This window comes from Aegilops tauschii, chromosome 4, assembly GCF_002575655.3.
Source record: "Aegilops tauschii subsp. strangulata cultivar AL8/78 chromosome 4, Aet v6.0, whole genome shotgun sequence".
Taxonomy (NCBI): Eukaryota; Viridiplantae; Streptophyta; class Magnoliopsida; order Poales; family Poaceae; genus Aegilops; species Aegilops tauschii.
Window position 1 is genome coordinate 100,624,636 of NC_053038.3, and position 12,698 is coordinate 100,637,333.

Below are 12,698 nucleotides of genomic sequence, written 5' to 3' on the forward strand. Positions count from 1 at the left end.
GTTCATAGGTTAGTCCCAAAAAATAATATAAAAATATATAATAAAGCTCATTAAACATCCAAAAAGATAATATAATAGCATGGAATAATAAAAAATTATAGATACGTTGGAGACGTATCATGAAGATGGCGGTCAATCTGGCGAAGATGATGGTCGCTTATTTTTCTTTCGGGGAACAGAAGAGTCTGTGGCTTTTATTACGGCAGGAAACGGAGAGACGGCTGGTTGTTCGGTATATGCTCGTTGTCGCTGGTAATGGAACGCATCAAGGTGACGACGTGGCATGCGTTAGGCATGTGCAGAATTGCTGATCTGAGTGAGCCGGTGACGTGGAGATTGCATGTTGAGAGAGCATTGATGTGGCATCCATGCTGATGTGGACAGTGCGCATGTAAAGATAATTGCTATAGTGGGGAGTAACTTCTTAAAAATGATAGATTTAAGATTGGGATATGGAGGGATGGTTGTGGACATGGACAAATGATGAGTGATCGGACGTTGTTCACGTACGCGGACGACGCGGATATATAGGGTCATACTGTATTAGACAAGTCTAGTTGTAGACACCGTTAATACTCCATATGACCCCCGGCCAAGAAAATAGTACTCCTATCAGCTATCATGGTGTTAGTTTCAAATACCGCTTCCAAAGGCGGGGAAGGAAAATTTTCTGCAACCCTGGAACACGCATGTTTCAGCGAAACAGACAGCGCTACGTGGGGGCTCCGTTGCCATCCCGACACGTACGGTGGGATCGCTCCGTACGATTTCCATTTTTATACATACGAGCTACAGGTGCGAAGACGAGTCCTGTTCTGTAACGCACGGCAACGCCGCCATGTCTGTCTCCCCAGTCCTCTTGTGCCGGTTTGATTTCTCCTTTTAAGATGCACGCGTGACGTGTCGACTCCATCCCACGGCATCACCCACAAGACTAGAAACGCCGTTGCCTTGAGCAACTTGGCCTTTTTCTATATGGCAGGATGAATCCCTTGGCTGACACGTCAGTCCAAGGAGATAGAACGGCACGGCCCATTCGTCAGTGATTAATAAAACAAACCCAGAAACATCACGACATTTGTTTTTTCATTTATTTTATTCCGGCCTTTGCTTTTGGGCAACGCAAGCAAGTTCAGAGTTGATCAGTTGTACAAAAGGAACCTCTCGCTTTCAGACCGTGATCACTCACCTTACACACTATATAAGTATATATATACTCTACACACATAAAGGTATAAACATACTCAATTCACAGGTGCATAACCAACTCACAGGTCGCGCAGGACGAAAGGAATTGCACCGGTGCGATCTTCGTGTCTGTCCACCATGGCGGCGAGTAGTCAAACTGAGGAGAGCATGATGAACTACGATTCTCCGGCGTGCGGCGGCGACGCGGCAGACACGGTCATCGAGGACCTCCCCACGGACGTGCTGTCCCTCATGCTCCGCCGGCTCGACGGCGCGTCGCTGGCGGCGCTCGGCTGCGCGAGCTCCAGCTTCCACGACCTCGCCACCGACCCCGACACATGGCGCGGACTCTGCCTCGCCCTGTGGCCATCGGTCGCCGGCCTCCTCGACAATTCTTGCTGCCGCGGAACCGGCGACGGCTTTCACCGGGCGCTCTTCGCCGACGCGTTCCCGTTCCCAGCGACGACGGCGGCGGCCCCGGGCACGGTCGCGCCCGCCCTGCCTAGCCGGCTCGTGTCCGCGGTGGACCTGCACCACAAGGGGGTCTGCATCATGTCGCGCGTGGTGGAGACGGACGCCTCGTCGGCGTGGTTCCTGGGCTCGCCGTTCCGCGTCGACGCGCTTCTGCAGGAGGGCTTCTCGGCGGCGTCCTCGATCACGCCGGCGGAGCTCACGCTGAGCTGGCTTCTGCTCGACCCGACGTCAGGCCGGGTGGTCAACGCCTCCAGCCGGCGGCCGGTGTCCGTTGACCGGAGCTGGCTCACGGGGGAGACCGTGGCGCGGTTCACCGTGGTGCTCGGCGGCGTCGCCCTGGACGCGGCCGTCACGTGCGACGACCGGTTTGGGCACGTCCGGGAGGTCAGCCTGTGCGTGGAGGACGGCGACGGAGGCGGCGTCAGCGGGCGGGACGGGCTGGCCGCGATCGCCGCGGCCATGGCCGCCCCGAGGCAGGGCCGGGGCGCGGAGGCGGAGGCACAGGCGGCACGGCAGTACGGGGAGTTCGTGAAGGGGAAGAGCGCGCGGAAGGAGTGGAAAGCGAGGCGGGAGGGGCTCGTCGACCTCTGCTGCTCCGGCGTCGGAGCGGCGGCGTTCGTCGGGTTCCTGGTGATGCTCACGTGCCGGTGAGCGCGGGCGCATCGACTAGTAAAGGTTTGCTCACACGTGCGAGGAATGTGAATACGTGTTCGTCCAGTAGGTTGCACAGGGGCAGAGGGTAGCTGCCACAATGTACATGTACTATAGCTCAAGGCCAAGAGTTATCTTTTTTGCATTAATTTTCAGAAAGGGAAACTTGAGAAGATACCGTTGAATGTTGCGAGTATAGGACTCTGGTTTTGAAGCTCAGTTTCACTGCTGATATTTCCATAACTCTTACAAAGGTATCTGGAGCAAGGTTCTGCCTATGCCTCAAGCTTCAATAGAACTTATTGGTAGGCCACAGCTCAAATTGTAAAGAGAATTACTTCATAATCTGATGCATAGTTAATAACTGTCCAGTAAATCACACTAAATATTTGCATTCCAAGACCTGATGCTGACCGAGGTGATTGCTCAGTAAAACACACGAAAATGATGATATCATAACATCCTTACAAACTCCTTTTTTTCAATTACATAAATGTAATGACATTGACATAGTCATTTGTAAACAAGGAAGACCATAAGTACTACCAGCCATTGCTATAAAGAATCTACATCAACACATCAAATACAAAGCTATACAGAAGTTCCAGAACCAGCGTACAAAACTCACAGAGAACAGAAACACTCTTGTCGCGGCAGCGAGCAACAAGACACCTAGGAAGCAGTCTACATATGTGCATTCTGCAACTCCCGGTAAATTAAATCGATGAACTGGTCACTCTGTTGGGAAACATGACACAAGAGTTAGAAGCATATAAAAGAACATACAGTACATATTGTAATTTTCAATGACAAACATACCTGAACAAGTCTCAGGAGAGCGTCCTTAACTTTATCCCGTGAAATAACAGAGCCATCATTGTGTGCAGGGGCGAAGGATGGAGGTGGTGCTGGTGGTGGAAAAGGTTGGAGTAGAGGGGTGCCATGCCCGTACTGAGGATGTTGAGTAGATGATGAAGTTGAATGAACAGGTGGTGCTGTGGGCATCATTGATGAAATCGGCGGAGCTAGTGATGCAGAAGAGGATGATGGAGGAGCAAAGAATGCCGGTGTTACAAGATTTGTTGAATGGCTAGCATGGGCATTAGTGTCCTGGAGGGGCAGTGGTGGAGCTGATGAACCTCCGAAAGGAGGGGGTATTTGGTGCGACTGGGCAGCGGAAGGCATAATCAATGGCGTGTGGGAAGCCGCAGTGGTCTCAGTGGATGGATGAGCTCTTCCAACCATTGACCCACTTGATACACTCCCAATGCTTGCAGCGCCCTGTATATTTGTATAGAAGAATAATTCAGTACAGTACATATAGAACCAAAATGCAGCCATGGTGTTTTAATTCAGAGATTCAGATGACTGTCCAAAGATACTGCATATACTATTTCATGAGCAGTGCAAGATACAGAAAAATATTCAGAAGGAAACGAAACGAAATAGGAAGAGAACATACACCAAAGTAATTAGCAAGTGATTCATCAGGAGTATCAGAAATGAGAGTGGATGCTGGCGGTGGTTCAAGGGGGCCATCTATAGCAGCGGACGTAGGAACAGCCTCCAATTCCTCAAACTCACTGTGGTATATTAGAAGAATTCAGCATAAGTCAATCAAAACAACTCCCATGTATAGTCGAGGGGAAAAAAACCTTTTGGTGGAGGGTACTTTGGCTTTTGGAGGTACTCTGGCATAAGCATTAAGTATCCTGCAAAGAAAAAGGAATTAAAAAACTAAAGGAAACATGTCCACAAATTTTCTTAGAAATAATTTTACCCGCATGCCAAAATATAATACTAGTAAAGAACCTAAAGATACATGGACGTCAACAAGACAAAGTTCGGTTCATGATTAATCAATCCTAATTATTCACACCCATGTTGACATCTAATAATTATACATACTAATGCTTTGAATTAAGCAAAACAATGAAGCATGATTTGCAGACAGGGGACGATTGTTAAAAAAAAGATTCGCCTCTATTTTGTCCAGTGCAGAGTTAATGACACCCAGGCATGTAATCATGTTAATCCTTTCGTAAACTTCCAAGTTCCAACTATATGATAGTAACGCCCCATCCGATTGAATACAAGAGCATGATGCTCCTAGAGTCCTTACATGCAGAAAGTTTCACAAGATCAGGATTCAAGTATCTCAAGTATCACAGGATTTTATTAATTTCCAAACCGTCAACATGGTGAAGGAATTTTCACTCGTTAGGATGCAAAACTGCAGTTACCACGGAAAAAAGTTTGTTCGCGAGGCATAAGTAACCGTGTAGCTATTTCTGGTTGCCTAAGAAAAAGGAGGAAGCCACAATACTACGTATTTAATGTTTACATGTTGCCATAAGGTCAGATCAGAATCACCTACTGTATCACTAAGAGCATCTCCAACAATTTGTTGGTTAGTTTGTTGGTAAATATATCCATGTCATCAACCAACAATGTATCATAAAAGTATTCCAATGGTTGTATGTAAGGTTGACCAATAGGAGGTGAGAGAATATGGAAGCTTCCTCTCCTTCTTTACCTTGGCGCTTGTGCACAAGGTGTTGGTTTATTTTCATACAACCTCACACTCGCTCTTCATTTATTAATTGACACGTCATCAAAGAGGGGTTTTTGATTTTTAGCCACCATTTACTTTGCTCTTTGATAATTTGCCACTCTTTACATCATAATTGATCTATTGCCACTCTTTACTTTGCACTTTGATTTTTTGCCCTCTGTCTGCTGGGTCCCATGTAAAATGACTGGAATATCCCTGCCATATAGATTGATCCTGCGCACTCTCTCGCCGGCAACAACGCGAGGAGACTGCGGTCGGTGGCGGCCCCGGCAGGCCGGCACCCGCATCCCCGGCCAAGCCACGCTCTGCCCCTCCCTCCCTTGATCTGCGCCATGGCCACCGGCCCACAACCACGAGTCATGACCACGCACGCGCTGAGCGGACACCAGAACGCGCACCGGCGGACCTCCACTGCCTTGTCGCCGACAAGGTAATGATGGAAAGAGCCGTTGTTGCCGCCGTGCTCGTCGTCCCATAGACCACGTTGCTGCTCCTCTGCTTCTTCTCCATGGGCCGAAGCGCCGCTCCCCTCTCAACTCTAGCGAGCACAAGCAGCAGCGGCACGCGGCGCTGGCGAGCATGTACGCGCTGTACGTACAGAAGCTAGCCAAGGTAAGCTAACAGGCTGATGGGTTCTTTGGAAGACAAGCACATACACAGCTTAATTGATTCCGGCGAATTACACAACACGCCGGCAACACACACGTAAACATATCGATTCCATCAAGACATACACGTGGGCGCGGACAGACCAGAGGAGAGTGGCGCCCCACATCACCGGCGGCATCTGGTACTCCGGCAGCGCAGCCGCAGACAGACTGGAGCATAGCGGCGCAAGGAGGGAGGGGAGGCGGCCATCAGCAGAGGCGACGGCGACAGGGCAGGAGGGGCTGCGGCGGTGAACGAGTTCTTCCCCCCTTCCGATCTGATTTCAATGGGTGAATCGGCTGGATGTACCGGTCAAACTAGCACAAAGGGTATTTTGGTCCACTGTTTTACGTATATATTATGTCAATCTTTTGCAAGCATTGTTTTTGTGTGAAAAAGTGGCAAGAGATCAAAGTGCAAAATAAAAAGTGGCAATAGATCAATTACAATGTAAAGAGTGGCAAATTATCAAAGTACAAAGTAAGTGGTGGCAAATAATCAAAAAACCCCATCAAAGATGCTTACATGTCAAATTTACCAACAAACATCTTGCAGCTACTGGAGATGGCCTAATATGTATTATATGTCGGCAGAAACAAAAAAAAGGTAAAATATAATGACTTCTACAGTTTGTCCGCCAGTTTTTATTAGAAAGTTCACAATTTTCGCATCACAAAAGTCCTGTTGTCTCTACAAACATGCAATCCAGCCAGGCAGCCACACCATTACTTCAATTTGTTAGCCCAAGAGTCCGTCATGGATAGTTGCAGCTTTCAGGGCATGCATTTCTGATCTGAATCCAATCTAAACTCTAAAGTAGACAAGATCAGATAGTCCACAACAACAACAACAAAGCCTTTCAGTCCCAAACAAGTTGGGCTAGGCTAGAGTTGAAACCCATAAGATCTCCAAACCTAGTCATGGTACTGGCACGTGGTTAATCTAGTTCCACAAAAAATTAGTATGATCCAGTAACTCACAAATGGTTTCCAATAAACATCCGAGCCATGAAAAGGAGGCTTCCAACATGAGCATATGATACATGAAAGTCATACCTTCCAAAAAGATTTGCTACAGCATCACAGTCCTGCTGATTGTAAAACCAAATACCATTTACTTCTTGTGCAGCATTCCGGTACAACAAATATGGAGGTTGAAGTTCGTATTCAAAATCACTTAATAAATCCTCCACCAGATTATCTGACAAGAGAAACAATATTGAACTTCTCATGAATGAACTAAACAATGTGAGCATTCATAAATCATCTAGACATAAGAAGCCGGCTATTAGTCCTAGCCAACTTTTGTAAGATAGATACAAGGAGAATTTTCCTTCTAACTGGAAGTCTGTAACTATCAAACAGGATGCAAAACTTCAAAATAACCTGCAGGCCAGCGAGCCAGCATCGGCAAGAGCACCACAATATTTGGTCTGTACAAGCGAAGGAGCTTGGCTAGTTATCCCCTTTGCTTCATTCTTTTTGGTGATCTTTTGTGGCAATGTGTGATCACATGGAACAAATCTCTTTTTTAGCCAAGTCTCGCCACATGGAATGGTAAACAAAATTACTTGTTCTTCTACTTCATACATTTGACTTCTATACCTTGCGTTCAGTTAGGATTTTAAATACCCAGAGTGGAGAGCTTTTAAGGTCTCAATCTGAAAATTTTAGAGTTTGACGAGTGGAAAGTATTGGGGTTTCGCGCGAGAAGATCTTAACAAAAAACCTGTATTTTCAGAGTAGAATGCTCTAAGTTTACTAGTGATAAGTTTGGGTTTGTCAAGTCGATTTTTTTTGAGAAAATAGAGCCTGCCAAGAAGAAAGATTGGGGTATTATGGTTGTTTCAGTGGCCCATCAGGCTTTTGTTGAGTAGCCAACATTGTAGTGTCGCCGAACTGTAATAGTTCGACTTCATAAGAGCATTGGTTAATCTAGATGTGCTTTAGCAAAACTGTATTAATTATCTATCATCTTGGAGACCTCACGCTTTTATTAGCTACCGAAAAAGCAATATGTTTTCTAACCGCGATCGTCCGTAACCCCCAATGCCTGAGTCACGCGGCTGAGTGGACGGACTTAGATCGCAGAAACATACCCGTGTTCCGCCTGTTCATGACGATAAACTGAAACCTCGGCTGCGTGTTCCTACAACAGGAGAAACCAATCAGATATTCAGATCCCAGCCGCAGCCGCAGCCGCACACGATACTTTATCAACCCTCGCTCACCTCTTCACGACGAACAGCGACCCCTCCACGTCCTTGCGGCTCTGCGCAATACAAGGCAAGCAAACCGGATCGGATCAGGTTTTCGGTGAATCACGGGGCGCGAGACAGGGGGAGGGGGAGGGGAGGGGAGGAGGTGACTGACCCACTGATTGAGGTCGATGTTGAAGTCGTAGAGGGTGACGTGGGCGGCGGTGATGAGGATGTCCTCGACGGCGGGGTCGAGACGCTGCAGGACGGTGAGGTTGAGCAGGCGCGTGCCCTCGGCGTCCATCGCCAGGTTCGGGGTCAACTTGCCCCCGTTAGTCGGCGGCGGTGGCGGCATCGATCAATCTCCGAGTGGGCGGCGGTGGATCTGAGGGGAGCTGCAGGCTGCAGCTATCGAGTAGGGAGCTTGGGAGTTTGGAGCAGGGAGGGAGGGGACGGGACGGGGACGGACTGTAATTTCTGGAAGAGTCGCCGCAGCAGACAGCGCACAGGATGGGACGTGGATGGACCGGCGATGCAGGAGCTGGACGGGGTCGGGGTCCATGGGCTCGGCCACTGTGTAACAGGTATAGAGGCCCATGTGACACTTTTTCCGAAGCTAACCTCCTCTCTGTGTGGCTTGGCCCATCCTTTGTGAAATCATTAGTTGAGGAGTACTCGTTGCAAAGAGTGCTGTATGTGCGTCACGTGTCGCAACCTGGCAGTTTTATTTTCCGTAGATCCGCTTATTCGCAACGTTTTATCTCTTAAACCGTGCGTTCAAATCTCGAACCACTTTCACCGATGAATTCCTCGTGTCGAGATCCTCAAAACTAGACCATGTTAATAGGTTTTGACGAACTTTTTTCAGAAAAAAACTGGACGAAAAAACCGGACAAAAAAACCAAACCGAAAGCACGGGTTTTTTCCCTTTCCGAAAGAGGCACACCCATGCCTCTTACAAAATCACAACCGTGCCTCTCACAGAAGCAAACCCGTGACTCTCGTGGAAAGAAAAAAATAGAAATGTATTTTTTTGTTTCCGAGGAGGCACGACCGTGACTCTCGCGAAAGCACAACTGTACCTCTCGCGGAAGCAAAACCGTGACTCTCGCGAAAGGAAAAAAAACAGAAAACACATTTTTTTTCATTTCGGAGAGGCATGGCCGTGACTCTAGCGAAAGCACAACCGTGCCTCTCGCGGAAGCAAAATCGTGACTCTCGCGAAAGAAAAAAAAGACAGAAAATACGTTTTTTTTCGTTTCCGAGAGCACGGCCGTGACTCTCGCTAAAGCACAACCGTGCCTCTCGCGGAAGCAAAATCGTGACTCTCGCCAAAGGAAAAAAAAAACTAAAAACGCGTTTTTTTCGTTTCCGAGAGGCACGACCGTGACTCTCGCAAAAGCACACCTGTGCCTCTCGTGGAATCAAAATCATCACTATGGCGAAAAGAAAAAAAGAAGAAAAAACGCGTTTTTTTTCTTTCCGAGAGGCACGGTCGTGACTCTCACGAAACCAAAACCGTGTCTCTCGCGGAAGCAAACCCGTGACTCTCGCAAAAGGAAGAAAAAAAGACGCGTTCTTTCATGCAAAAAAATTCAAATTTTTTTATCAAAAAGCTAAGGAAGACCGGGGGGAAACCAAAACGTCGGAAAAAACCGGAAAACCCCGTTCAAAAAGCCGAAAACGCGTGCGAAAAAAATAAAAATAAATAAAATCCGGAGGGAGCGCCCAGAGCGCGACACGTGACGAATGGCTGAGAGCGCGCCAAGTGGCGCTGATCGTTGCGAGGCTCCCGAAGGAGCGCTCGTTAACTAGTTGCTCTCCATCCTTTGTCCCGAAAATCAGCTTGGGAGCCCCTACGTGACTGCGGCAACTATATCTCGCTTCACGCGAGACTTTTGTCTGTCTCGCTCAACCACTGTCCTCTCTGGTGTACCTATTGGACCGGCCCAGTTTTGTGCTTTTTTTGTTCGCTGGTTTTTCGATGGAATTTGCTTGCTCGCTGCTCTTCGTTTGCTGGTTATCCTAGGGTTCTCAGCCTTTTTTCTTTCTTTTTTAGGGTTTTTGTTTTTAACTGTTCTTCTTTGTTTCTTACTCAATTTTTACTAGTTTTTCTTACTTTTTCCACAGCTTTTCTTCATGTTATTCTCTGTTTTAACTGTTTTTCTTTTCATCCATTTTCATTTGTTTTTCTTTCTTTCTTTCTCGGTTTTCCGTTGCTTTTTTATTTCCCTTCTTTCTCTTCATTTTTGTTTGTTTCTTTGTCATTTTTTATCTATTTTATTTTGTTTCCTCTCAGAATTCATTGTTTTACTATACACATCTTTGGTAAATATCTAATACATTTTCCTAATACATGTTTACCATTTTAAAAATATAGGTTTCATTTTTTTGAAGTCATGGTCAACACATTTTATACACATTTTTAAATGCTTGATTAGCATTTTCCAAATAGAAGATTACATTTATGTTCAATACATGGTCAACCTTTTTCCTGTACATTTTAAACTTTTTTAAATGCTTAATTAATATTTTATAAATACAAGATTAATATTTTTTAACTATATGGTTAACCTTTTTTATACACATTTGACTTTTTTCAATACTTGATTTACATTTTTCAAATACTTGTTCAATGTTTTTTCAAATGAATTATTAACATTTTTTAAACACATGATCAAAATAATTTCATCATTTTTCTAATGCATGGTCAACATTTCTTCTATACACATTCAAAAAATTCAAATGCTTAATTACATTTTTCAAATACTTCAAAAAAATTCAATGCTTGATTAACATTTTTTAATAGATGAGTAGCATTTTTCATTATTTATTTAATACATGGTCAACATTATTTTACACAAATTCAATATTTTCCAAATGCTTAGTTAACCATTTTTCGAATACTTGTTTAACTTTCTTAATTAAAGTTTTTTGAAATACATGATCACACTGGTTTTCATACACAATATAATATTCTTTATATATTTTTCATATACATGATAAAAAAATTCTATACACATTTAATAGTTTTCAAATGTTTTAAATATTTTTATATATTTTAAAACATTATATATATATATATATTTTTCATATACATGATAAACATTTTCTCTATACACATTTTCAAATGCTTGATTAATACTTTTTCAAATGTTTTATGTAGATAGTTTTTAAATATATATATTTAGAATATTTAAACCATAAAAGAAGTAAAAAATGGCTCCCCTTCACGTGAGGGTTTCCTAGGTCTCGCTGTAAGTGAGACAAAAGGACACCCCTACGTGACGCTCTTCGCGTCAGACTGGCCGAAAATCCTATATGAATGCGCTGACCCAAGCGCGAGAGACGGGCCAGGCCATTTCGACCTGGTAACCACCTTGTTTCTGGGCACTTTCTAGACCAGTTCCTCAAACCGAGCTTTTTCCCCCTTTTTTCAGTTTACAGTTTTTTCTCGGTGTTTTGCTACTCTTTTGGGTTTTCTTTTCCGTTTTCTTTTTTTACTTTTCTGTTTCTACTTCATTATTTCTCTTCTTTTTGGTTTTTGTTTTTTTTTCAATTATCCTTTTATTTTTTCAGAAATCTTCAGGAATTTCAAACATTGCTCCAAATTACAAAAAGTATTCTTTTTTCTGAAAAAGTTTGGAAATTTCAAAAATTGTCACAGTTTTTCAAGTTTGTTCATAAATTCAAAAAATTGTGTTTTTTTCAAAAATATTCCTGTTTTCAAATTTTGTTTAGAATTACAAAAAGGCTTCCATCTCCAATTTTTGTTAAAATTTCAAAAAATGATCGTAGAATTTCAAAAAACATTCGTGTTTATTTTTGAAATCAAAATTTAATAAAGCTTCTTGTGTTTAATTTTTTCCACGAATTTAAAAAAAAATGTTAGAGAATTTTAAAATGTTCGCGCTTTAAAATTTTGTTCGGAGTGTCAAAAATTGTTCACATATCTCAACGAAAGTTGTGTTTTCCAATTTTGTTCGGAGTTGCAAGAAATGTTTATGTTTTTGAAAAGAAATGGATTTTCAAAGAAAAAAAATTAAATCTGCTTTTTCAGAAAAATGTTCATGTTTTCACAAAATGTTAGAGTTTCTGAAAAAACATGCAGAATTTTGGAAATGGTTTTGGTTTCCAAAAGTATTCACTTTTTCCATCAAAAAAATTGCATTTTTGTAATTCCCAATGTTGTTTCAGATCTATCGCTCGATGATGGTTCTTAATGTCACTCGCTGGTAATTAAGGACTAAACCCTACCAATGAACAAGGCCAAATAGGATGATATTTTAGAGGAAAGTGTTATATCTTCAGGGAAACAATAGGAAGCTAACAAAACTAGTGTATGTGCGAAAACGCATGCAGTGAAGACATACTACTATATTAGTTGATATGTACAAAAACATTAGCCATTGGAAAAAATAATCCTTTTTCTGTTTCCAAAACTGAGCAAAGGAAGCTTCTGGAATGTTTCCAAAACCGGAAGAACCACACTGTTGCATTCCGTTGTATAGACTAGCCCGTTAAGCAAAATGCATCCATTCTTATGTGCGTGTTTTACCGATAACAATCTAACTGGCGTGTGAAGCACGAAAAAGGGTATCCGTCAAGCTGGAGTTATTTTGCATGGGGCGTCCTACGATTCTATTTATGTTTTCGATTTTTTTTTCCTTTTTTTAGTTGGGCGATAGATCTGAAGATATAACACTTTCCTTGTTTCTGGTTTGACATTGTTTCTGTTTCTGGTTCAGCCAGCTCTTGTTTCTCACCCTGCTTTGACGCGCAAAAGTAACAAACAGTTTGAAAGAATGTATAAATTGATGTCGCAAGTAATTCAATAAAAAATGTTTCTTCCAACTTTACACTGCCAGAAATAGAAAAATAAAACCGACAGAAATTTCCAGTACTCAAAGTACTTTTGTCATGTTGTAAAACAAAATGTATCTCTAGAAACGAAATAGGCTAGAA

At 43.6% G+C, this 12,698-nt stretch overlaps 2 protein-coding genes across 2 annotated transcripts; one reads left to right on the forward strand and one right to left on the reverse strand.

The window, feature by feature from the left end:
* Positions 1 to 1,075: 1,075 nt before the first annotated feature.
* LOC109768331 (probable F-box protein At2g36090) lies at positions 1,076 to 2,507 on the forward strand. Its single transcript, XM_020327063.4, has one exon. The coding sequence runs from the start codon at positions 1,327 to 1,329 to the stop codon at positions 2,311 to 2,313; it is 987 nt and encodes a 328-aa protein (XP_020182652.1). The 5' UTR covers positions 1,076 to 1,326; the 3' UTR covers positions 2,314 to 2,507.
* A 228-nt stretch (positions 2,508 to 2,735) lies between these two features.
* On the reverse strand, positions 2,736 to 8,226 carry LOC109768329 (mRNA-decapping enzyme-like protein). Its single transcript, XM_020327062.4, has 8 exons — positions 7,909 to 8,226; positions 7,767 to 7,807; positions 7,635 to 7,684; positions 6,592 to 6,736; positions 3,969 to 4,025; positions 3,776 to 3,896; positions 3,133 to 3,594; positions 2,736 to 3,051 (listed from the first exon to the last, which is right to left on the reverse strand). Exons 1-8 carry the CDS (start codon positions 8,086 to 8,088, stop codon positions 2,998 to 3,000), a joined length of 1,110 nt encoding a protein of 369 aa, XP_020182651.1. The 5' UTR covers positions 8,089 to 8,226; the 3' UTR covers positions 2,736 to 2,997.
* Between the last annotated feature and the right edge of the window lie 4,472 nt (positions 8,227 to 12,698).

What these genes read in the sequence shown, in the direction of transcription:
- LOC109768331 (XM_020327063.4), top strand. Translation starts at nt 1,327, where the DNA reads ATGGCGGCGAGTAGTCAAACTGAGGAGAGCATGATGAACTACGATTCT.
- LOC109768329 (XM_020327062.4), bottom strand. Translation starts at nt 8,088, where the DNA reads ATGCCGCCACCGCCGCCGACTAACGGGGGCAAGTTGACCCCGAACCTG. An exon ending in CATGAACAGGCGGAACACGG is followed by an intron (nt 6,737 to 7,634) that starts GTATGTTTCTGC and finishes TTCTCTTGTCAG; the next exon opens with ATAATCTGGTGGAGGATTTA. An exon ending in GTAGCAAATCTTTTTGGAAG is followed by an intron (nt 4,026 to 6,591) that starts GTATGACTTTCA and finishes TTTTCTTTGCAG; the next exon opens with GATACTTAATGCTTATGCCA.